This window comes from Panthera uncia (assembly GCF_023721935.1).
Source record: "Panthera uncia isolate 11264 chromosome A3 unlocalized genomic scaffold, Puncia_PCG_1.0 HiC_scaffold_11, whole genome shotgun sequence".
Classification (NCBI taxonomy): domain Eukaryota; kingdom Metazoa; phylum Chordata; class Mammalia; order Carnivora; family Felidae; genus Panthera; species Panthera uncia.
In genome coordinates, this window is record NW_026057578.1 from 33,885,968 (window position 1) to 33,911,253 (window position 25,286).

Here is a 25,286-nt window from a genome sequence, read left to right on the forward strand (position 1 = left end):
AGAAATAAACATTAAAAAAATTTAAAGTGTCAATAATGCATTTAGTACATAGATCATTACTTAGTGAATAAATTCTTTGTAGAAGTAAAAAACAAAAAAACAAACAAAAAAAAACAAATTATAATGAAAATTCAGAGTGGATGCTTTGAGAGGAAAAGAGGGTGGTACCTTCTCTGGATATTCCTGGAAGGGGAAGGAGGATGGGTTGTGCCTGAAATGTGAACATTCTATACTTGACTTTTTGTTCATTTTCCAAATTGTCCTTCTTGAGAAGAGACTCCAAACATGACAATTTCTGTCCACGTTTGTTTTTTTATCCCTTTTGAGTTAGAGTCAAGGAACTATTCTGTTCCATGGAAACCATTCTCTCACCCTCAAATGGCTAACCCTAGTGAATTTCAGCACGGAGCTGAAAATAAGCATGAAATTATATTCCCCCAGGGCTTTCCTTTTTCGCTCCTTAAAAGGTTTGGAACATTTAACTAAAAGAGTTGTCATGAGTGGTAAACAAATAAGCCCAATGACTGAAATGTGTCTATTCCTTTGGGCCAGGAAAAAGAATCATATAAAAAGTTAAAATTAAATGTTGTTTACTGCATTTCAGTTTAACCATGTATTCTCTAGGTTCTTTTCCCTAAGAATTCTAAACTAATCTTTTCTTCTTTCCTATCTTCAGTGAGTTTTGTGATTAATACATGATTGATCAGTTCTGTGAGTAGAGTCTATCTGCTAATAAATACACCAAAAATGAGCGTACCTTAGGTTAGTTAAAAAAACACTTCAATTATTCTGTGAAAAATCCCTCTTCTGGGTCCTATTTTCACATCTTATGCAATAGAAATCCTGGACTCAAAACTCAGAGAGGTTCCTTTATCTTATTTGGAGGTTCCTATTTCTATTTTTTTTTTTTGTCAGGATTCTCTTGGTTGCAAGTAACAGAAATCAATATTGAACTAACTTATATACAAGAAAGATACAAAGTAGATCACATGAGAAAAGTTTGTCCATCCAAACCGGGAAAGGGAAGGTATGGAGAACTAGATGCCAGAAACGACTGGCAAAACTTTCTATTTCTGTCTGCCTGTCTGTCTACCTGTATTTCTCTCCTTTTCTCTCTGTTCTTCTGTGTGTCCTTCTCCCTCCCTCCTTTTCTCTCTCTCTCTTTCTCTCTCTCTCCTGCTTTTCAATGTGTATTAGCACTATTCTTTTCCAGCAGCACATAGACTTCCCCTTCTTTAGAAAATATAGGCACCAACCCTTCTAAGTTATTCTTTCTCCAATAGCAGGTTGGAAAAATCTGGAGGAAAAGGCTTGTTAAGGTCATGTGATCAACCAAACTTGCAACCTTAGACCAATCATCTGTGGCTAAAGTCAGGGTATGACTGGTCCAGCTTGGATCAATGCCTCCCCTAGACCAGTTACTTTGGCCAAGGGATGGGGGTAAAAAAAAAAATACAGTAGCTCCCATAGGAAGCTGATTTGGCATAGAACCAGTTCTCAGAAAACAGAAGTTCTTCCTGGAGAAGTAGTGTTGGGTAGAGAAAACCGTAGGTAAACCCCAACTCTCTTTTTAGTGTAGGAAAGAGATAAATTATTGAGATTATATATATATTATATATATATTATATATATATATAATATATATATGTAAATATTATATACATATAATCCCATTGCCAGTTTTGTGGGAGTCTGACAATAGTGGCATATTATTAACAAAGACATAATATTAATCATTCTGCCTCCTGGACCTTAAGTAGAGGAAGATTAAACGAAAACAGTAAATGCCGAAAAGGCAGAATTACAGTGAAAGTGATGGTCTTTTGAAAATAGCTGGAAAGGGCAGAATGCTACAGGGAGGGGTCTGTAGTATGGAAGAGTGGGAAAGACCAAGGGGAACTGAGCAGGATGGAAAGACATTTACATATTTGCCATATTAAACACAGAGATGTTGTCGTTTTATAACTACATACTCTTTATGATTCTATGGAAACACTGTTTTCATTAGTTGCATGCAAAAGCCATGTTTTAAGAAACATTTCATTATAAGGCATTTATTCCCAAAGAAAACCTAGCTTGTTAAATATATATATATATTTTTTTGATAGTATTTCTAATAAGACAGTCCATGGCGTTAGACATGATGCTTCATTGTTATCATCAACGTCAGGGTCAGTGTGGTTTTAAAACGTAAAAGAATTCATTCTTGGGGTGCCTATGTGGCTCAGTCAATTGTGCACCTGACTCCGCTGACAGCACAGAGCCTGCTTGGGATCCTTGCTTTCTCCCTATCTCTCTGCCCCTCTCCTGCTGGCATCGTGTGCTCTCTCTCTCTCTCTCTCTCTCTCTCTCTCTCAAAATAAATAAATAAACAAACTTTTTAAAAAAGATTTCATTCACATTTTCTGAGCACCTATTTTGTATAGTGTCTGGGGTTCCAGAAAAAATATTAAGAAAAGGAGTTTGCAGTGGTGGCATTCTCTTGGGGAGCAATAATAAAGTATATACACACAAAGGTAAATATCTGTAAGTGATTTATTTATTTATTTACTTATTTATTTATTCATTTATTTATTTTTGTAAGTGATATTTTACAGAAAAACCAGTAAAGGGTCAAAACCTAGAGTTATCTGGGCTGTCAAAGGGGTGTATCAATGAAGGCTGGCTTACAAAGGGAAGAGGCAAAAAGAGGCAGACACCTTGGCTGGTACCCACTCCCTTATCAGAAGCAGTTAGAGTAGCCCAGTATAATGGAACTTTCTACAATCATGGGAATGTTCTACATCGTGCTGTCTCCCATTCAAATGGAAATATTATCAAGGTAGAAGAATAACATGAGACAAAGTATAGAAGCAGGTGTGTGCCTGGACAGTTCTGAGAACAAAATACTGCCTAGTTTATCTGTATATGGTGAATGCTAGTCAGGAAATTTAGAGCTGGAGCAGTTGAGGAAAGAGGGCCAGTTAAGGCTTTGGTACATACGAAAAGGAAGAATATTTGGGATGTAGTGGAAAGACTGATGAGAAACTGAGGGCAGGAAGGGAATTCTCACTGAGTCCAGACCAGAGTTAGTGAAAATCTATACCAGAATGCTATGAACACAAAGCCATGAGATACATCGTAACAGGAATAATTGACAAATCTCCATGACTCACTAGATGTGGAAAGTACCTAAGAAGGAAATCAAACATAGTGTCCACTTTTGAACTGAATGATAATAATTAGTGGGAAAATAGGATGACCTATCTTCTATGAGAGACAAAACCTAAACTTGCTTATAAAATGTTGAGATGCTGGTGAGCCATCCTCAGGTAGAGTGGGGCAAAGGCAGTTGATAATGCTGAAATGAACTGAAGAGTCAAAAAAGCGACTGTGTTAATTACTGAAGATACTATAAATTAAAGAAAAAGAGTTTTGTGTGAGAGTGGTTGGCAGCTGGCACACTGTCAGAAGGATAGGATAAAGTCATCATCCCTAGCTGTGGATAAAGGCACTGAGGTACCATGTTGAACTCATTGGGGACTGATGGTATATTTTACATTTTTTAAGGAAACAGCAACATCTGTTGGACGCTGTGAAAAGTATTACTATTAAGATTGGACCTAATTATTTCACAAATGAACTGTCCTTTTATTTTTTTAATTTTTTTTAATGTTTATTTATTTTTGAGAGAGACAGAGACAGAATGCGAGTGGGTTAGGGGCAGAGAGAGAGACAGAGAGACACAGAATCTGAAGCAGCCTCCAGGCTCTGAACTGTCAACACACAGCCTGACACGGGGCTTGAACTCATGAGCTGCGAGATCATGACCTGAGCCGAAGTCGGAGCTCAACCGACTGAGCCACCCAGGTGCCCCTCCTTTTATTTCTTTTAGCTTAAGGATACCATGAAAAAAATTACAAAGATCCTAAGGCCACTATGAACTAAGAAAGTTTTCAAATTTCTGGAATAATAAAAGCTATGTCCTGAGAAATGTCCAGTAAATATAAATAACAAAAAAGTTTTTGTAATCTCAAAGCAAAATCAGGTGAATTCCAGTGGTTGAAGTGGAAGTGAGAGGGTGGAGTTGAAATATGGAGCTGGGGACATTGAAGCTTTGGGAGCGGTAACTGGTCTTCCATCTTAGGGTTAGAAATGAAAGGAAGGTCCAAGATGGAACAAAATTTCAGGGTTCTGGGAGCGTGAGGAAAACAGAGATGTGTTTTTATGCAAAGGGAATGTGTCCAGCACAGAAGGAAGTTTGAGAGGAGAAAATAAAATGGTAGATCAGGTCTGGGAAACCAGGGCAAGAACCTTCCTCTTGGAAGGAAAGGTGAGGAAACCAAGTTAGGAAGCTACCAAGTGGTCTAGTAGGACTCGCATGCGTGTTTTTCCTCTCAGCTTTCACAGCCATGCCAGGAAAGAAATGTTACCCTTGCATCAGAAGTGGGGAAGCTGAGTTTGGGGTAATGAAGAGAATGTAGATAAAGTTCCAAAGATCATTTGAGACAGAGAAGAGGGAATATAAGGGAATGTCTTAGTCTCTTTCAGCTGCTATAACAAATTACCACGGATTAAATGGCTCAAACAACGAATGTTTATTTCTCTTTTTTCTTAATGTTTATTTATTTTTGAGGGAGAGACAGAGAGACAGGGAGGGAGAGAATCCCAAGCAGGCTTTGTGCCATCAGTGCAGGGCCCGACACAGGGCTTAAACCCACAAACTGTGAGGTCATGACCTGAGCAGAAATCAAGAGTTGGACAATTAACCAACTGAGCTACCCAGGCACCCCCAAAAACATTTATTTCTTACAGCTTTCTCTCTCTCTCTCTCTCTCTCTCTCTCTCTCTCTCTCTCTTTTAAATTTTAGTTAGTTAATGTACTGTGCAGTATTGGTTTCAGGAGTATTTTCTCACAGTTCTGAAGGCTGGAAGCCCAAGATTAAGGCTACAGACCTGGTGTCTGGTGAAAGCCCACTTCTTGGTTCATAGATGGCCGTCTTCTCACTGTGTCCTCACATGACTGAAGGGGTGACAGAGCTCTGTGGGATCTCTTTTATAAGAGCACTAATCCTATCATGAGCTCTCAAACTTCCTGACCTAACCACCTCCCAAAGCCCCACCTCCTAATACAGTTGGTCACATTGGGAGTTAGGATTTCAATATATAAATTGGGGGGGGGGACACAAACATTCAGTCCATAACAGAGGGCTTCTTCTAAATTGTCTCCATCATTCTCAGTAATTTAGACAATGCCTCTCAAACTGTAACGTGAACACAAATCTCCTGAGAATCTTGTTAAAAATGCCAACTTTGGTTTAGTTGATCTGGACAAGGGCCTTGAATTTCTGTTGTGTTCCCAGGCAATGCTGCTGGTCCATGCTGGTCATCTATATGTTGAGTAGCAAGATCTAGAAAGCCAGGTCATTGGCCCAGAGTTTGTAGAATAGTGACATGTATTTAGGGTACTTGATAAATATTTGTTGGACTGTGGCTAAAATGAATAGTTAGATAAAGGTGCGTGTTCTGGGAGCCAAGGGGGTGGGAACTCTTTCAAGAGAAGAGTAAAGAGCAAGTGCAGATGGTCTGAGGGAGGGACAAGGAGGAGGCCAGCGGACGCAGCAGCCAGGGAATTTCTGTGGAAGTTTGAGAGAGTGCAGGCTGGCAATTGCGTCAGGTATGATACCAAATCAAAAGAAAAGTCAGAATTGGGTGGGGAGAGGGGCACCTGGGTGGCTCAGTAGGTTAAGAGTTCGACGTTGGCTCAGATCATGATCTCGCAGTTTGTGAGTTCAAGCCCTGCATCAGACTCTGTGCTGACAGCTCAGAGCCTGGAGCCTGTTTCAGATTCTCTGTCTCCCTCTCTCTCTGCCCCTCCCCAACTTGTGCTCTGTCTCTTTCTCTCAAAAAAAAATAAACATTAAAAAAATTTTTTTAAAGAATTGGATGGGGAGATGGGCTGTGGGATCTCAGGGTCAGGGACTTCAGTGACTGGATGGTGAGGTGGCTAAGGATGAGGGCAAGAGGTGGAAGGAGAGCAGGAAATGTGAGCAGATACTGGCATAACCAAGAAAATAACATTCTGAAATCAGGTGAATGATACACCAGATGACAAAGTGGAAACAGAAGTATGAGGGCCATTGAATTTAAAAGCGTTGCTGAGAGGTTTTGCCATGTTGAGCAGAATGAGGACGGGCCACAGACATCTTCCCAAATCTGGCAAAGTTTCCAAATCACCAGAGGAGGTTTTGAAAATACTGATTTCCAGGCCCTGCCCTGAGACATTTGGAGTCCATATGCATAGGCACGAGCCCTGGAATCTGCATTTTTAGGAAGTTATCCAGGAGTGATTCTGATATTGCAACCAAGGTTGGGGATCCTTGCATAACCCTCTATAACTCCTCAGGGTGAATGAGAAAGAAGAAAGATGCTCTGGGGAAGGAAAGGTGCTGAGTGCACACCCTCAGCTAGAATCGGGATTGCAGGAATCCTCAAGGAAATTTCCAGAGTCTTTGCACACCAGAATTTTACATTTAGAGAGTTTCAAAAATAGTACTACAAAGCTGTAATATTTCATGATTTCTTTCTTTTTTTAATGTTTATTTATTTTTGAGAAAGAGAGCTTGAGTGGGGGAGGAGTAGTGATAGTAGGAGACAGAGAATCCAAAGCAGGCTCCAGGCTCTGAGCTGTCAGCACAGAGCCCCATGCAAGGCTCGAACTCACAAACTTCCAGATCATGACCTGAACTGAAGTCAGATGCTTAACGGACCTAGGCTCCCCTTCATGATTTCTTTAATTGTGATGGTCGTGATCAGGCAATCTCTTTTGAGTGATCAAATAGGTTTTCTGCTGGCCCAAGTCCCAGTTAATAGTTGTTCAGATTTAGTCCACTTCACAAATGCATCAAATTTCACATTAATGTTAAGTTAATGTGCTTTCTTTATTGTAATTCTCTAAGATAATTTCTCCTTTGATGTTTTATTCTCTTACATGAGAAGGATTTTTTTTTCAAAAACAATTTCTAAAATCATAATGAAAAGAGGTGGGGAAGTGGGGAAGCCATCGAACCTGATTTGTTGGGTTTGTCCCCGGCTCTGTCACTTATCACCTCTGTGTCTGTGAGCCCAGAACCTGATCCACAGGTGTCAGGATCTTCACATGTAAAACAAAGATAAAAGCACAGCCTCACAGTGCAGTTCTTAGAATTAAATAGGAATCGAATACATTTAAAACTCTTCAAACTGTGCCAGACATACATAAATTATCGATGAAAGTTTGCCATACTCTGATTATGTTGCCTTATCACTGTGGCAGTAACCACTTATGTTAAATTGGTCAACTTACCCAGTTGTATTTGAGAGTCTCCATCACGGGTCAACAGCAGTGGGGTCTTTCATAGGAAGCCCACGCTGTCTACGTGGTGCTCCAGTAAGAAGGGTTGAGTCCAATTACTACTGCTGTCTGAGTAATCGCAAAAGTTTCCATAGGTTCTCCATGTGGAAGAGAAAGAGATGGGACTTATGTACCTTTATATAACTGAGAAGTATTTACTGAGCACCTACTAAATATTAGGAATTGTGCAGAGGGCCAAGGATATGCAAACACAAACACAGTCACTGCCCTCTTGAAGCTTGGTTTGATAATAAATGCAAGACAATAAATTAATTGCTTTCATGGCATGTGTTAAAATTCAATGGCACTGTACCATAGAAGAGAATTTCTGACATTCTTTGGAAGTTACCCACACAAGGACACAGCCATCGATTTCTAAGATGGGCAACTCATGGTCCTTGAAGCAATTAAACAATGAATCAGATTGGGGGCGCCTGGGTGAATCAGTCAAGCGTCCAAGTTCGGCTCAGGTCATGATCTAACCATCTGTGGGTTCAAGCCCCACACCAGGCTCTGTGCCGACAGCTCGGAGCCTGGCACCTGCTTCAGATTCTCTCTCTCGCTCTCTCTCTCTCTCTCTCTCTCTCTGCCCCTCCCCTGCTCACACTTGGTCTCTCTCAAAAATAGATAAATATTAAGAAAAAATAAAAAAAAAACAATGAATTAGGCACAAACCAAGAATTAAAATACACAGTTGATTATAACTTGCATTTGTATCATACTCGTGTTACTTTCAGCTTCACTGTACCTCCAAGAGACAAAGGCATTAATAATCCCATTTATTACAAGAAAATGTAGATTCAGAAAATGTAGCACCATTGACCCAAATGGTATTTTTGATATCACAGAATGAGGAATGGAACCTGAGCCCTCCACCCCTCCACTGTTAGTTGTCTTTGCACTGAGCCAAGCTGCAGTAACCAGCACAATAGTCTAAGGCATCCTGTTTAATTCAAAAGGGATCCAAAGAAGACTTTCATATTAAAGCTTAGATAATGTGATGGTTTTCAGTGACTTCCCCATTGCCTGTGAGATGCTTGGTAATTTTAACTATTGTTAAACATCAGTCACAGATTTCCTAACTAGAGATACCGTTGTCTGGGGGCTCAAGGGGAGAGAGTCTTTGTTTATGATTGTGTAAAACAGTAAACACATTTTCTTCCCCCAGCTTATTCAGAAATTGACGGATGTTGCCGAAGAATGTCAGAACAATCAGCTGAAGAAGCTCAAAGAAATCTGTGAGAAGTAAGCCTGCATTCTCTTTACAATGGGCTTGTGCCTATAAATGTGTTACACACAAATTGCCATTTGATTTGTCTTTTTTTTTTTTCTTTTACTTCCATTTTGACTTCAGGGAGAAGAAGGAATTAAAGAAGAAAATGGATAAAAAAAGGCAGGAGAAGATCACAGAAGCTAAATCCAAAGACAAAAGTCAAATGGAAGAGTAAGGAAAAAGAACCCCTTCTCCCCCAACTTTTACCTGGGGATTCTTTTATTCTGTTAGAATAACAGCTTCTCAAACATACAAAGACCCATTTTTGATGTTTCTCCTCTAATTAACCTTTCAAAAGATCCCTTTTGTAAATTTTTCAACAGGGAACTCAAAGGGCTTTCAATAATGGACTGAGGTGCACCCAGGGCCTTTTAGTTAAAGATTGAGTAAGGAGCGTCCCTTAGGAAAAAAGCAAATCTTCAGTTCCCCTGCTGTCAGGCAAACTTCCCAGCATTTAGTGAACACAGAGTTTGCCCTTGGGCAGAACCTGACTTTTGTCCAGAACCAGCAGATTGTACCTTTCTTGCCACAGCAGTAAGAATGTTGAAAGTTCTGTAAACTTTCATCTGGAAGTCTGAAGCTCACCTCTTTGTTGATGCTGGATGAGTTCATATAATGATCTAGTTGTCATTTGCTCTTAGGGAAAAGACAGAGATGATCCGGTCATACATCCAGGAGGTGGTACAGTACATCAAGAGGGTATGTCGCTTAATCTCTCTCTGCTTTGCACACCGCGTATGATTGTTCAGCAAGCACAATGTGAGCCTCTGGAGGAAAATGCCAGGACTTGTATCTATTTATCACCACCACCCAGAAGAGCTGTTTCACAGAGCAGGCATTCCATAATCAAGGCGTCTGCAAGTTTAGTTGCAAACCTATGTATAAAAAGGCTTATCTAAAAATAAATGTCAAGAATCATTTTCAAAGTGAGGAGCCCAGAAACACAGGATCAATAGGGGATCCCCCAAAAGAACCTGTAGCTGTCATCAATGTTAGGGAAGACGGCAATCTCCAAAGGCACTTCTTCATATTAGTGTTTGAAAATTGGTATTATGGAACTTTTCAAACTTTAGCAAAAATAGAAGAATAGCATAATCTGTTGATCACCTCACCCCCACCCTGTGTACCCATCACCCAGGTCTGACACTTACCAACAGTCTCCTACACTTGTAAGGGAAGTTCTTGATCAGGATATGAGATAATTAAATGTATGACATCGATCTGAAAAGCTTTCCACTTTTTTTCTGAAAACCACTCACTTATTAATGTTAGATGAACATAACTTTCTTTGTAACTTTCTTATAGTTAGAAGAGGCACAAAGTAAACGGCAAGAAAAACTTGTAGAGAAACACAAGGAGATCCGTCAGCAGATCCTGGATGAAAAGCCCAAGGTAAACTGAACCGAATAATAAAACACAGTAACTTCACTTTTCCTCCATTTAATTACAATAAAACCTCTGTAGGTCGTGTACCCTGCACACAGTCTCAGATCAGTTCTTACATGTAAAACTCATGTATCTTTCTCAACCATGGTAAAGATCTTTCTATAGCAATATTCCACACAGGTTTATTATCACCCAGTGAGCTTTAAACATTGCAATTGCTTGGAACCCACCTCTTGAAATTTTGGTTTCAATTGGTCTGAGATATGGTTTTTGAAGCACTTCCCCTCTCTCCCTGCCAGAACAGAGAAAATTAGAGAAATTAGCCAAGCCTCTTGCGTACTGAATAAAATATTGTAATGTCAGGCTCTGTCCAGCAGAGGGTGTCCTGTACCAAAATCACCCTGGTTTTTAATCCAACAAAATGTTCTCATAAACCAGAAAAAAACAAATCTTTTTTTCCCCCAATAATAATAGTTTATTATGTCTCCTCTTTCAAATTACCTTATGCTTATTGTTTGGTCAAAATCAATTGTTTTATGAATATTAACTTTGATTATCAGTAAATCAAATACTTTTAGGTTGGCAAAGAGCATCTTGGTTTTAGATCATTACATATATTTTCATTCATCACTGAGTATTTGTGAAAAATATGCTTTTCAGTGTTATTATTCTCCTATGTGCATTTAAAATATCTACTCTAAAAGGTACAGCTATTTCATACAAGTACTCTTTAAACCTGCAAAGCTCAAAAGTGTTACTTTCATTTCATTGTATAGTCCATTCATCAATTTACTTTTTATAGAAATTTTTTAGCTAGTTCTAAATATATTCTTGTGGTTATTTCTGCCCTTCTCCTTTTGTATTTATTAGACAGGAGAATTATTTAATATTTTTAACTCCTAAAGTTTTTAGGCTTGGCAATATAGATGAAGCAGTAATGAAAATCTGAGAATTAATAATTACTTAAATATGCTGCTAATTTTTCTGTTTTTCACGTAAACATACAGTTTAAATATTCTTAGCCACCATCTTAGGTTGATTATACATTAATAATAAATTTTAAGATGATTTCAGAAATGGCTATACCTTCCATTGATCCACTGATGGATCTTTTATAATGTTCGGAGCAAAAGATTCAGGTCCAACTGGAATTTAAGCGGCACATTAACACCCTAATAATCAGTCCCAGGTGATATATTCAGATATATACATTTTCAATCCATGCTGTCTGAAAGCAAACATGTCATTACTTTGTACACTGACATAATATACGTTGGTTACGATTGATCTCTTATTAGCCAGTTTTTATATTTCTAAAAGAAAATCTCTCTGGTGAGATATGGTTATTCCCATAGAGTTTTATTTTACTTTGTTTTTGTCTTTGGTCCAAAAATGTCTCATACTTGTCTCATTGATACAATGCAATCACAAATGTGTTTCAATTCTGTAACTCTCAGTATAAAAACCCCTACGAGGCTTTTCAGTTACTGCTCTAGGTCATCAGGATTAAAATCAACTTTGGTAGGTATTAAAGCGCTTTTAAACTTATGCACTGGACATAGGTAAATGTTACAAGAATAACTGTTGGATAACTTGTCAGGGTGCATTCTGCAGCAGTTTTACAGAAAACCCAATTAAAACTGGCTTACACAATAGTAAACTTAGTAAGTCATATTCCTGGAAGTTCAGATGTATTGTAGTCTGAGGAATAGTTAATTGAACACTTCAGCAACCTCATCAAGAATGCACTTTAACAGAAACCTATGGAGGAGGGAAAGGAAAAAAAAAAAAAAGAGGTTAGAGTGGGAGAGAGCCAAAGCATAAGAGACTCTTAAAAACTGAGAACAAACTGAGGGTTGATGGGGGGTGGGAGGGAGGGGAGGGTGGGTGATGGGTATTGAGGAGGGCACCTTTTGGGATGAGCACTGGGTGTTGTATGGAAACCAATTTGACAATAAATTTCATATATTAAAAAAAAAGAAAAAAAAGAAAAAAGAAAGAAAAAAAAAAAAAAAAAAGAATGCACCATGCCATCTCAGTTTGTTGCCTTTCATGCCTAAGCTTTAAACCCACAGTCCTAAAATGACTGCCATAGCTCCATGCATCACATTACATAAATCATTCAAAGGCAAAAAAAGGTAATGTCTTCATCTTATAGCCCTTTATTTATAAGATTAAGGAAAAGCTTCCTATGTCTTCCCAGTAGCTTTCTCCTCATTGGCTAGGATTGTACCATATACCCATTACTAAACCAGTCATGGGTAGTAGAGTGTAATCTTCACGATTGCCTTAGAGTATTAAAGCTTGCTCAAAAGGGTGGAGAGAGTCCAGCTCCTCTTCAGTTTCATAGTCAACAGGCACCGGAACAAAACTGATGTTTTCTTATCAAAGATATAAAAATATCAGTTAGGTAGGTAATTGTGTGTGCCACTGCCATATTTATAGCAATTTCCCATTTCTTCTTTTTTGGACTTTTAGCAAGAGATCTGAAGTGTTTCTATGAATTTTTAGTAGTTGTTTCGCCTTCACTTTTGTTTTGTTTTCTTTGCAAAATTCTGAGCCTGTCTGCACATGATCAGTTTAGTCTGTCCAAATATAGCTAATAATCAGAATCGAACAGTGCTATGAACTGAACTGTGTCCTCCCAAAATTCACATGTTGAAGCCCTAACTCCCAATGTGATGATATATGAAGAAGGGGCTTTGGGAGGTGTTATGTTTATTTATTGTATTTTTTTTTTCATTTTTTATTGAAGTATAATTAACATGCAGTGTTATATTAGTTTCAGGTGTACAATATAATGATTTAACAATTTATACATTACTTAGTGCTCATCATGATAAATGTACTTCTTAATCCCCTTCACTTATTTTATCCATCCCTCTAACCACCTACCATCTAATAGCTACCAATTTATTTGCTGTATTTAACGTTTGTTTTTGTCTCCCTTTTGTTTGTTCATTTGTTTTGTTTCTTAAATTCTACATATGAGTGAAATCATATTGTATTTGTCTTAGTCTGACTGATTTCACTTAGCATAATTCTCTCTAGCTCCATCCACGTTGTTGCAAATGGCAAGATCTCATTCTTTTTTTATGGCCAAGTAATATTCCATTATATAAATATACCTCTTTTTTTAATCCATTCATCTATGGGTAGACACTTGGATTGCTTCCATATCTTATAATATTTCCATATTGCAAATAATGCTGCAGTAAACATAGGGAAGCATGCATGTATCTTTTCAAACTAGTGTTTTTGTTTTCTTTGGGTAAATACCCAGTAGTGGATGTACTGATGCCTCCATACTATTTTCCACAGTGACTGCACCAACTTTCATTCCCACCAACAGTGCATGGGGATTCCTTTTTCTCCAAAACCTCACCAGCACTTGTTATTTCTGTTGCCTTCATTTTTTACTGTAAATAGGAACAAGTGATATCTCTTTGTTTCTCATCCACGTTGCCCTTATGACCACCTTGCGTCTGGATTTGAAGGTTGCCCTTGTTTTCATGTCAAACTAAAGCATTTATTAAGGGATGTTCTTCAGAGCTGATAAATTTTGTGCTTCGGAACCATGACTTTAATAATAAAATAAGAAATCATGACTGTTAATATTGTAGGACACAATGGCTGATCAAAGGAAATGTCCATGGTAGGAAGGAGCAATAGTAAACAGTGACGTGAATAAGATCAAGTGCAGGTCATGTGGAGAAAGAACAAAGCACAGGACAGCAAATGTAGGCAAGTGAAAGTCCAGGCCAACATAGCATTCATTCACACTCCTGTAATTGCTGGATGTGGACCAGAAATAGAATAGCACCAGCTTTGAAATAATCCCTCTTCACATCCAGTATGAAGCTTTGAAGTTTGACATAGATATGAAGGAAAGTAACAAAAGCAGAAACAATATGGAAAGTGCAGTAACTCAAGGGAATGAAACTGACCAGCAGTGTTTATAAAAGAGGTTAACTGAGTCAGTTCCATTTGGTTAGAAAGATGAGAAGGTAGAATGATTTTATGACATCTAGAAATTTATGAGCTGTTCCATCACTGAATATTGGACAAAGAAATTGAGTTGACTCTATAGTAGGTAATATTAAAGATAATTGCAACCTTCCTATGAAGAAAAAAGCATGACAAAGTTCACCAAGGGTTACTGAGGGTAACAGATTCCTTCTTCAAGTATTTTAAAGTGGAATAAGTAGTTTTTTTTATCTAGAAACCAATAATGGCTAATCTTTTGCTTACAACAAAAATATACACCACATGGCGTCATATTTCTTCCTGTTTGTCAGTTTCTTTCACCATATCGTCAAATATAATCATTTAGTCCCTCTTCATCCAGTTATTCTAACTAATGTAATAATGTGTTTAGTGTTCCTAACCTCCTCCTAAACAGGGAGGAAGCTATTTACATTCCTATATTCTCCTGGTATTACTGTTTTGAGCTATTCTGAACCACAATCACAAGCTGCATAATTTTTCAAGCCTGTGATAACCAAACAACTCCTTCAAAATTGAACAATTATTTTTTTAACAAAGGAAATTTAAAAGCCAATTGCTGAAAGACAACAGTTCTTCAATGGCAGGGAGTTCTGACTGGATTTAGAGCAAGTTATATATGAAGATTAACCCAAAGTGCAACCTTCTAACCTTTTACTCAACCGCGTGCTTATGATCTGTAAGTATCAACTCAAGTTCCTAAAATTATTCCCACCTTCCAGTAGAACAGTCAGAGGACAATGTGCCTCAATTAAAACCATTTCATTTCCAGGGATGCCCAGGTGGCTCAGTCAATTAATCAGCCAACTTCAGCTCAGGTCATGATCTCGTCGTTCATGAGTTCAAGCCTTGCATCAGGCTCTGTGCTGACAGCTCAGAGTCTGGAACCTGCTTTGGATTCTGTGTCTCTCCCTCTCTCTCTCTGCCCCTCCCCAGCTCGTACTCTGTTGCTCTCTCTCAAACATAAATAAATGGTAAAAAAAAATTTTTTAAGCAAAAAAAAACTTTCATTTCCTTACTCAGACCAAGAATTTCCATCCTACTGGCACATATTTGGTAGGGAACCAAATTTGGCCAGCCACAGTGTGAAAGTTTATTTTGGAACGTCCAACTTTGTGACATGTACCAGACCTTTTTCATATATATAGTGTCCATTTTTTTCCCACTAAAAAAGAGATCAATGAGTCTATTTCTTTTGTATTCATTTTTGAGGGCATTGGGGAAACTGGAAGTAGGTGAGTTCTAGAGGCAACTGATACAATAGATAAATAGCTTGGCCCTCGATTTGATGTAAAATTACACTGTGTATTCCTGTACATAGGTCCCTCTGAAATTTCTTAAGTTGCAAACAACAGTAGACGTCCTTGAAAGAGAATACTCAGCTCCTTTTCAGTAGAGTTCTACATTCTGGAGAAATGTTCAGTTGCCTGTTTCCTAGCAGTGAAACATTTCATTCAGTCCCTAAGTGTATGCTATTTTCAGCTTTGTTCAAGGTGTGTCTTTTTATGAAATCTATAGCTTCAGAGTTCTTAAGAGGGATGCAGTAAACCCCAGCCAGTCTTTGAACTCTCGGTGACATAATTGGTTTCCTTGGGATTTCCATACCTGAGGTTGCCAAAGCCAATAGGAAAAGGGTATATGTGTACAAAAGGTGATAGGAGCAACTCACACCCCAACTGCCGGTAGAGAGAAACCATACCTTCTGTGGTCACATTCAAGTCTAAACGGATTCATTATAAAAAGGACCTCTTGCCTTTTTCTTGAACACTTCAGAAAGATTTATTTTAACATGTTGAAGCATCGTTAATCAGGAATTGCCCTGAATCTGCTGCAAATATTCCAACGTATATTGATCACTTTGCAGCTACCGGCTCTCGTAATAAGAAGAATTGTCTTTTGAGGGGACTTTTTAATGAACCATCTCCATAACCTCATAAAACAGTCGATAAATGTGGAATTTACTTTTTCTCTGACACTTAATTTGTCTTTGATGCTTCTTAGAACACAGGTTTTCTGTTTTAATTGAGCTCATCAATAAGAGAGAATTCCAGGAAGCTTTAGGGCATTTTAATTTATAGAGAAAGAACATTTCATCATGTAGTTTACTGGTCCTTTTTTTCCCCTCCATTAGGGGAATAGAGACTGATTTTCCTCATTTCCCCTGACATCTTTAGAACCAACAGGGTGAGTGACTCATCCTTCTGGGTGAAGTGAGTCTTCTCAGACCGACCACTGGGCCCTGAGACAGAACTCTCAATGTAGAGATTGTAGTCTTGTCTTCCCAGTGTTCAGGGAGAAAGAGACTAGGAGATTTAAAGTAAAAGCTTCTTCCTTACACAATTCATTTGTGTGTCCCCCAATCCTCTGCAACTTGATGGGGAAATGTGGATTCTCCCTGCCATCACCCATTGGACCCTCTCATAGAAGCCAGACCACAGAGTGTAAACTGGCTGCCAGTGGACTATGTTTTGCTCATTGTCAAGTCTTGGTAGACCCACCCAATGGTTTGTTTTTTGTTTTTATCTGTGGAAGGAACTTCTTTGTCATTTGTATCAATGTGAATAATTGTCTTTTAAAAAATGTAGTTATTTATTATTTTCTTGATGTAAAACTTGGCTATGTTGACTCTCCTGCACAATACTAGAGCAATAGAACAGTTTTAACTCTGTCTCCTTTTGATTTATTTGTGAAATGTATTAACGATTCTATACATTTCTAAACAAATGAGACATTCTTATTCTTTGTTACACAGTCAGTGTTCATTTAGATTTATCTATATATTCACAAGACTTTTTTGTTCAGCATTCTGTCTTATGTCTCAGACTGGCCATTTGGGACCATTACCTTCTACACCTTTAGAAGTTCCTTTATACAGTCTACAGGTGGCAAACTCTTTGAGGTTTTTGGCTTTGTTTTCATTTTCATCTGAAAATGTCTATATTTTCCTCCATTCTGAAATGATACTTTCACTGGGTATTTTAGGTTGACGGTTATTTGCTTTTAGTGCATTGAAGATAAAATTCCACTGTCCTCTGGCTTCTCTTGTTATTGAGAAGCTGTTAGCCTCAGTGTAATTCTTTTGATAATAACTTGTATTTTTCCTCCTTTTATTGCATTTAGGACTTTTTTCTTCTATTCTGTGCAGTTTTTCTAAAATGTGTCTAAATATGTGTTTGAGGTCACCGAATGGATAACTTTCCTCAGTTCTGCAGAAACTCAGCCATAGTGTCAGCAAAAATGGCTTCCATCATGTTATTTATATATAAAATAAAATGGACCTTTTACTCCATCATCTCAGATTTGTAATTCTTCAGTATTTTCCATCTTTTCATATCTCTGTGCTGCCCTGTGGGCAATTTTTCTCTGGCCCTTTTTTGAATTCACAAATTCTTTGTTTACACTGCTCTTACACTTTTCCACAGAGTTTTTTAATTCCAGCTTTTGTGTTTTATTTAATTCTGTAAGTTCTGTTTGGTTTTTTGCTTGTTTTGTTTTTGAGAAAGAGAGAGGGAGGGAGAGGCAGAGAGAGAGGGAGGGAGAGAATCTTAAGCAGACTACATGCCCAACACAGAGCCTGACGCAGGGCTCAATCCCATGACTGTGAGATTATGACCTGAGCTGAAATCAAGAGTCAGATGCTCAATTGACTGAACCACCCAGGTGCCCCTGGTTTATTTTCAAATCAACAATCTGTGTGCCTGGCTTATTATAAGGAGAGTTTCCTGTGAGATTCCTCATTCTGTACAAGCCATAGGCTTGGAGTTGTGGCCCCACCCTACGAGGCTTTCAAAAGATGAATTCAAAATTTCCAGTGTTAGCAAACGCCCTCAGGGCAAAAGTGGCTTGCCTGTCTAGGCTTGATGTCCCTGCAGTTTGGGCCTGATCGTTCTTTAAATTTTTGCAGCTCTTAGGTTCTTTAAAGAATATAGTTTTAATATCACATCCAGCCTTTTTAGGCATTTTCAGTGGGAAGGATGGTCCAAGTGGCCTAACCAACCATTACCAGAAATAGAAAATCCCCACATGGTGTTTCTAAAATGTTAGAATTAGTTAACATCTTTATTCGTTGGGATTCACCTGGAGAAGCAGAACCTGTAGGAGACTCTTTATCACAGAGCTGCACGCGTGCACACACACACACACACACATACACACACACCTGGCCCAGGAGTCAGAACAACTAAAGGAAAACCCAAAGAGGAGGGAAGGTGATTCCAGAACCCATTCAGCAGATCTGCAACAACACGTGTGTGTTACAGAATGGTCGCTGCCTCCCTCCTCAGCCCTCCAACTCTTGGGAAAGTCTCCCTTGTAACTCACCCTGGAAAAATACAGAAACAGAACTTTGGGAAATGTAGTTCAGCCTACCCAAGTTGGCACATTACAAAGCCCTCACACTAATATTTAATACTCAGAAATTTTCTTATTTAAAAAAATCAATTTCTCTTTAAAAATTAGATTATATGATTACAGACAACCAACCTGTAGACAAATCCCTAGGTCTGAGAAGAGGCTCCCCTTAGGCCCACATGGCATTCCCCTCATGGATTTCTTTTATCTATTAACCCCTGTAAGGCAACTGCGTTTGAGATTTAAACAAAATCGGAATGGAGGTTCACATGGTTGCCATTGATTCCTCCCCCTTTTCTCTACCCTATTAACTTTCTTTCCCCTTCATTTGTCTTTACTTTCTTTCCTAAAGATTAGGAAATGTGGGAGTGCCGTGATGGGTGTATAGTTTAGAGGGGAGGAGATCCAAAGCAAATACTCATGACCTGCTAGAGCAGAGACTGTATATGTTGATGGGGTTTGGACTCTTCCCAGAAAGAACTGAGGTTTAACATTAGGAATAGGATGAGATGGACTTTAATCCCACTGACTTTCATCTGCCCACCTCCCTACGCAACAGAGTCCATACAACCATAGATGGCCCACGAAAACTTCTGAATTGACTTCTACTCTGTGTGCCTGCCCTTGTATTATGTGAATTTTGTCAATACTAATTAGATGTTTTATTCCAAATGTATCCCTAGTTTGTTTTTATTTTATTTTATTATTTTTTTTAATGTTTATTTATTCTTTGAGAGAGACAGAGAGAGCATGAACAGGGGAGAGATAGAGAGAGGGAGACACAGAATCTGAAGCAGGCTCCAGGCTTCGAGCTGTCAGCACAGAGCCTGACGCGGGGCTCAAACTCATGAACCATGAGATCATGACCTGAGCTGAAGTTGGATGCATAACTGACTGAGCCACCCAGGAGCCCCTCTAGTTTGTTTTTAAAGCCCTGCTTTGGTATAACTAGAATAATAAAAATAGTCGAACATAACACATCCTAAATACTTTTTAAAACAAAGAATTTAAAGATTTCATTGACCTCGGGAAACCACTACCTGATTTTGCCATGGCCCTCAACATTTTCAGGGGAAAGATGGCAAAGGAAAACCCAGAGAAATATTTACATATAGAATATCCAAATGGGAAATGTCTTGGTGCTTTGAAACATTTGTTGAAGCAGCATGCAGAGACCAGATGAAAAGCTATTGCAGAAGGAAAAAATCCATGACCACTGAACTGAACAATGCTGAAGAAAATTTCAGTCCACACTAGGAAAGCCGTTTCTAAGAGCAAGAGTCACATTCTCTATTGTGCACGTATTCTGCCCAAAGGCCAAATTAATGTAACATCTACCATGTCGAGTCCTGCTTATGCATTTTCTGTCAATAAAAATCAATTGATACAAGTCTTCTGCATTTATTATAATCATTTGCTGAGGATAATCTTTGAATTTGACAAAGAGATCTTTGAATTTGTGGCTGAAACCAAGACAAGTAATATTTTTGTATTTCAAAGAATTCCACATTTCAAAGAGTTTTATCAGTAGAGGTGGCTTTAACTTTTGCTGATGTTTGTGATGGAATAATAAACAGGGCATGATGATTCTGATAGTTTGCATGGATTCTTAATGACATACCTTTTATGGTCATCATACACACACACACACACACACACTCACACCCAAACAACCCTATACAATTGGGGGAAGCTTAGCATGTTTAACTATTTTGGCATCAACATGGATTTTGCCCTCCCTAATTATGCTAGCATATGGGAAATCCTGTCTAAGACAGTAGCCAGCAGCACCTATATGTTTTTGGTGGCATAAAGAAAATAGGAAATATCTTGTCTTCTAGCTTTGGTTCAAAAGGATTTTTTTCCAGGGCGCCTGGGTGGCTCAGTTGGTTAAGCGTCCAACTCCAGCTCAGGATATGTTCTCACAGTTTGCGGGTTCGAACTCCGTGTTGGGCTCTGTGCTGACAGCTCAGAGCCTGGAGCCTGCCTCAGATTATGTGTCTCCCTCTCTCTCTGCCCCCCTCCCACTCTCACTCTCTCTTTCTCTGTCTCAAAAATAAACATTAAAAAAATATTTTAAAAACGATTTCTTTTCCTTTTCCTTTGAACCTTACATATTGTTTGTTTTTAAGTAGTTCTTAGGTTTTATGAAATACATAATAAGCTGTTGTAATTCTTAAATTTATTATTGGGACTTTGTTTTAGGTGGAATCAAAACTATCGCAAGACTTGCAAAGTATCATAAAACAGTTAAGACTTCTTTATAATTGTTAAGGTACCAAGTGCAGCACTCTAGCCAAAGCCACTATCAGTCCTCAAATGGATTTCTAAATAGCCTCTTCACTGGTCTTCCCACTTCCACATATCAATTCCCAACAGGGCAGCCAGAGTCATCTTTTAGAATGTAAATCAGGTCGCTCCTCAGTTCAAGACTCTTTCATGGCTCCCATCTCTGTCAGGAATAAAAGTCTATAACGTCCCACATGATCTGACTCCACTTTGTGGCATCCCCTCTTTGTTTTCTCATTGACCTACTCTCCACTCCAGCCATCCTGGGTTCCTTGCTGGGCCCCAAAAAGACAGGGGCCGCCTTGGACTGTTGTATGGAGTATTTCCTCTGCCCAGAATGCTCATCTCTCAAGGGTCCGCTTGGGCGACTCCCTCCTGTTGCTCAAGTCTTTGCTCAAAGACTTCTTTTCAAAGAGGCCCTCCATGACCACACTTTCCACACTCCCCCATTGCTGGCATCTCCTCTTCCTTTTATTCGGCTCTACTTCCTGTTTTTCATGGCATATATCACCTTCCCTCATTAGGTCATTTACTTCTTTCTTAGGTGTGTCATTCAGTGTTCCCTCCCCAGTGGATTTACATGGAGGGCAAGGGTTTCGACTGTTTTGCTCACTGATGCTCTTGAGTTCTAGGCACCCAGAAACAATGCCTGGCACGTGACTTATGTAGAGGGCTAGCAAAACTAGCTCGATGCATTTAAAACTCAATCCTCTCTCTTTGAGAGAGAAAAGCATAGCCATTAAGCCCAGTCCCATTGGGCCACACTGTTCAACTGCTGTCAGTGATTCATTACAATCTTTTTTCAAGTTTTGATAGTAGTGGGATTTTGTAGAGAATTTCTCAAAACTGCTAGTTACAATCATACTTAGCATCTAATTCCCACGAAGAATGGGAAGAAACCAAAGATAATTCAGTTGCCAGTCCCATTGCATTTGTGGTCAGAAGTGTTGGAATAGACAAAGGAGTTGGAGATTTTAAATCTCCATTCTAGAAGGCACTCCAAGAGAGCTCCCAGACAAATAATTTGAAACAACAGATTATTAGAAATCAATTTCAATGCCACAAAAATGACAGCCTCCCTTTTTTTCCACACAGGGGGACGGTTCCTCCTCATTCTTGTCGGAAACTTGCCATGAGGATCCCTCTGTTTCCCCCAACTTTACTCCCCCCAACCCTCAAGCTCTCAAGTGGTGACTACCATCCTTCCGGCCAGGTAGGACTGGATGGGAGGGGTCGCTTTTGAGAGAGGGGTGGCATGTGGCCATCAGGTTTACAGGCATCATGGACTTGCTCCTTTGTTTTTCACTACCCCCCTTTCTCTACATACCCATCCTTTTCCTGCTATAGTTTCCAGCCACATCCATGATGTGCCCTCATCTTTACCTGTCTTTCTCTGGTATTTATTTTTTCACCATTCTTCTCTCTCTTCTTGACATAAATTCCATTCTTCCTTATTGTCTTCTTCCCTTTTATTCATTTTGTTTCTCTATTTGCAAAACTGACTTCCTTTTTGAACTCAATCTTTCTCTTACACTCACACTGTTATTTCTGCTTTTGAGACATTTTTAAGTTCCTACTTCTTGCAGCACTGGTTGCCCACAGTTTTATTATCTTAAAATCCAGTGGGATTAAATTAATTCTCAGGGAGTCTTCCTGACCCACTCCACTCAATTTACTATACCCCTCCTTTTAAAAATCCAGCAAAAGTCATTGTATTCCCACATGATGTTTTGAATTAAGGCGATAGCTCAGGATTTCCTGATTCTCTAGAATCAAGAGCTCTTGAAAATACCTCACTAATAGGGATGCTTGAGCCAGGGGCTGCTGGTTGAAGCAAAATGCAGCTCAGATGTTAGAGAGGACTTTAACTTGGTAGACTAAATACATCATGAAATCTACTGTATTCCTTTAGCTAATAAGAGAACTGCCCTAAGCCATTCCAATGCGAATGCATTTCAAAAAAAAAGAGGTGTTATTGTGATTATAAAGAAAGCAAAATACATCTATTCTGATGGATTGAAAGTAAAGTTCTACAGTGAGGCTTACGATGTTTTTTGTCCTCAAACACTTGTTGATCTGTGAAGCAGTACAGTTTAGAAACGTGTCAAAGAATCAGTGAAAACAACTCTACTGCAAAAAAAAAAAAAAAGCTGTGATTCCTTTCTCTTCCTCTGCATCAATCACTACAAGCAGTGATATTCTAGCTCAGCATTTTTCAACGGGAATGAGCATATCAATTATCTGGAGATTTTTTTTTTTTTTTTTTTTTTTTTTTTTGGGACAGAGAGAGACAGAGCATGAACGGGGGAGGGGCAGAGAGAGAGGGAGACACAGAATCGGAAACAGGCTCCAGGCTCCGAGCCATCAGCCCAGAGCCCGACGCGGGGCTCGAACTCACGGACCGCGAGATCGTGACCTGGCTGAAGTCGGACGCTTAACCGACTGCGCCACCCAGGCGCCCCAATTATCTGGAGATCTTATGAAAATGTAGATTCTGATTCAGGAGGTCTGGGTGGGACCTGAGGTCTGCATTTCTAACCAGCTTCCAGGGGATGCCCTTGCTGCCACATTTCCACAGACTGCATTTGACAAGCAGGGATCTAGTACATTCCTACCTCCTGGCTGTAACACCTGGAAGGAAAAACCTTCAAGCTGCTTTCATGGAGTTTTTTGTTGTATTTTAAGTTTTTGACCTAATCACGACCCTGACCCTTGAATACATTTTTATTTTTTACTACGGACTGTGACACTAGAAAAAAGGAGAGAATGCCATTTGAGAGCAAAGCCATAGCCTGGCTGTGAATTCCCTCCATGTCCTCCCAGGGGTGGCAATCTTGTTCCTGTGGTGACCTTGTGATAAATAAAGCTCACATGGAAAGGTGGGGTGGAGAGGCAGGGGGCGAGTGACAGTAATTTTTCCAGAAAGGCATCAGGGAGACCTTGGCAATATCTTCTTCATTTGACTATAAATGTTCAGGGTATCTTTCAAGTCATCAATTATAAACATTATTGGATTTTTTTTAATTTCATTTTTTTATTATTTTTTAAAATGTTTTATTATTTATTTTCAAGAGTGAGAGAGAGCAGAAGCAGGGGAAGGGCAGAAAGAGAGGGAGACACAGAATCCAGAGCAGGCTCTGAGCTGTCAGCACAGAGCCCGATGCTGGGCCCAAACTCATGAACCTCGAGATCATGACCTGAGCTGAAGTCGGCCACTCGACCGACTGAGCCACCCGGGCACCCCGGATTTTTTTTAATGCACTTGTTACTGTCCTGGTGTTTTTGAAAGTTACGGTGAAACATTTAATACCACAGATAGACTATTGAATTATCTCCAGGGAGGTAAATGACAGTGAAGCTCAGAATACATTTGTTTTCCAAAACAAATGCAATAGAGACCTGAGTGTTACGTTTTGGTTGCCATGTTCTGTCAGGCTTGTGGTATCTGGTCTACCACTTGTTTTTCCTGTAGAAGATCAACTGAGCCTCCTGCTGAGCAAAAATGGTTGTTTCCCACCAGATATTCCCACCATATCTGGACACTAAAAACGTCTTTAATCACATAGTTAGTTTGGTCCCTTTAGCTTTTCACATATAAAAGGCAATATAAAAATAAACCAATTTCACACATTCCATGGAAAAATAGGTCTCATTGCTAAAACAGAACAAAAAAATTAAACTGTTTTGTATCTGAAAAAGAACAAAAAGTCCTTTTATACCAGTATATGAAAGGTACATTTTTGTGCTGCATTTAATGTTTCCCCCAAATGTTTCTTGCTCACCCCAAACATTTCCATTGATAGATTACAGCTAAACACAAAATGAATGAATAAAAAGTACATAAAGCCATCGTGCATTTACTAGAAGAGTGTTTTTTTAATTCTAAGATTGATCCCAAGAATACTCATGACATAAATACTTGAAATTTCACATTTTTATGTATTTTTTGTTTATTTATTTATTTTTGAGAGATGGGGAGAGGGACAGAGAGAGAAGGAGAGAGAGAATCCCAAGCAGGCTCCTTGTCAGCATGGAGCCCAACGTGGGGCTCGAACTCACAAACTGAGAGCTCATGACCTGAGCCGAAGCCGATGCTTAACTGACTCAGCCACACAGGTGCCTGAAATTTGTGAATGCAAGCCTTCATTGATGAAAAGTATATTTCTTATTATCTGCTAGAGATTTATAAATAGAGCTATAAAGGTCATACTTTTAACCCTAGTAATGTCTATTTTTTAGTAAATACAAATCACTGTATAGCACGATTACAAATAAACAAAAGAATGTTTGCTTATTTTGTGTATATATGAACTTTTACATAATGACCCATGTATAAATATATATATATAAAATATGTTTATATATACATACATATATGTGTGTATATATACATATATATGTGTTATATATGTATATATATATGTGTGTGTGTGTGTGTGTGTATATATATATATATATATATATACACATATATATGTATATAGTGACCAATGCCTAAAAATGACAATGATACAGCACTGGAAAATTAACAGTCTATGCCAAGTATATACTAAGTGCCTGCCTTCCTTATTCTGGGCTGTGCCAATTTCAACAGGGAGCATGAAAGAGCAA

The 25,286-nt window shown here is 38.9% G+C and overlaps 1 protein-coding gene across 1 annotated transcript in view; it reads left to right on the forward strand.

Annotated features, from left to right (window-relative positions):
- PLCB1 (phospholipase C beta 1) overlaps positions 1–22,921 on the forward strand; it is a 400,603-nt gene extending 377,682 nt beyond the window's left edge. Inside the window, exons 28-32 of the mRNA XM_049649824.1 lie at positions 8,541–8,617; positions 8,727–8,816; positions 9,287–9,344; positions 9,951–10,037; positions 21,771–22,921. Of these exons, the coding sequence (XP_049505781.1) occupies positions 8,541–8,617; positions 8,727–8,816; positions 9,287–9,344; positions 9,951–10,037; positions 21,771–21,869 (411 nt within the window). The 3' untranslated portion in view covers positions 21,870–22,921. The remainder of the gene's footprint in view (positions 1–8,540; positions 8,618–8,726; positions 8,817–9,286; positions 9,345–9,950; positions 10,038–21,770) is intronic.
- Positions 22,922–25,286: the final 2,365 nt, after the last annotated feature.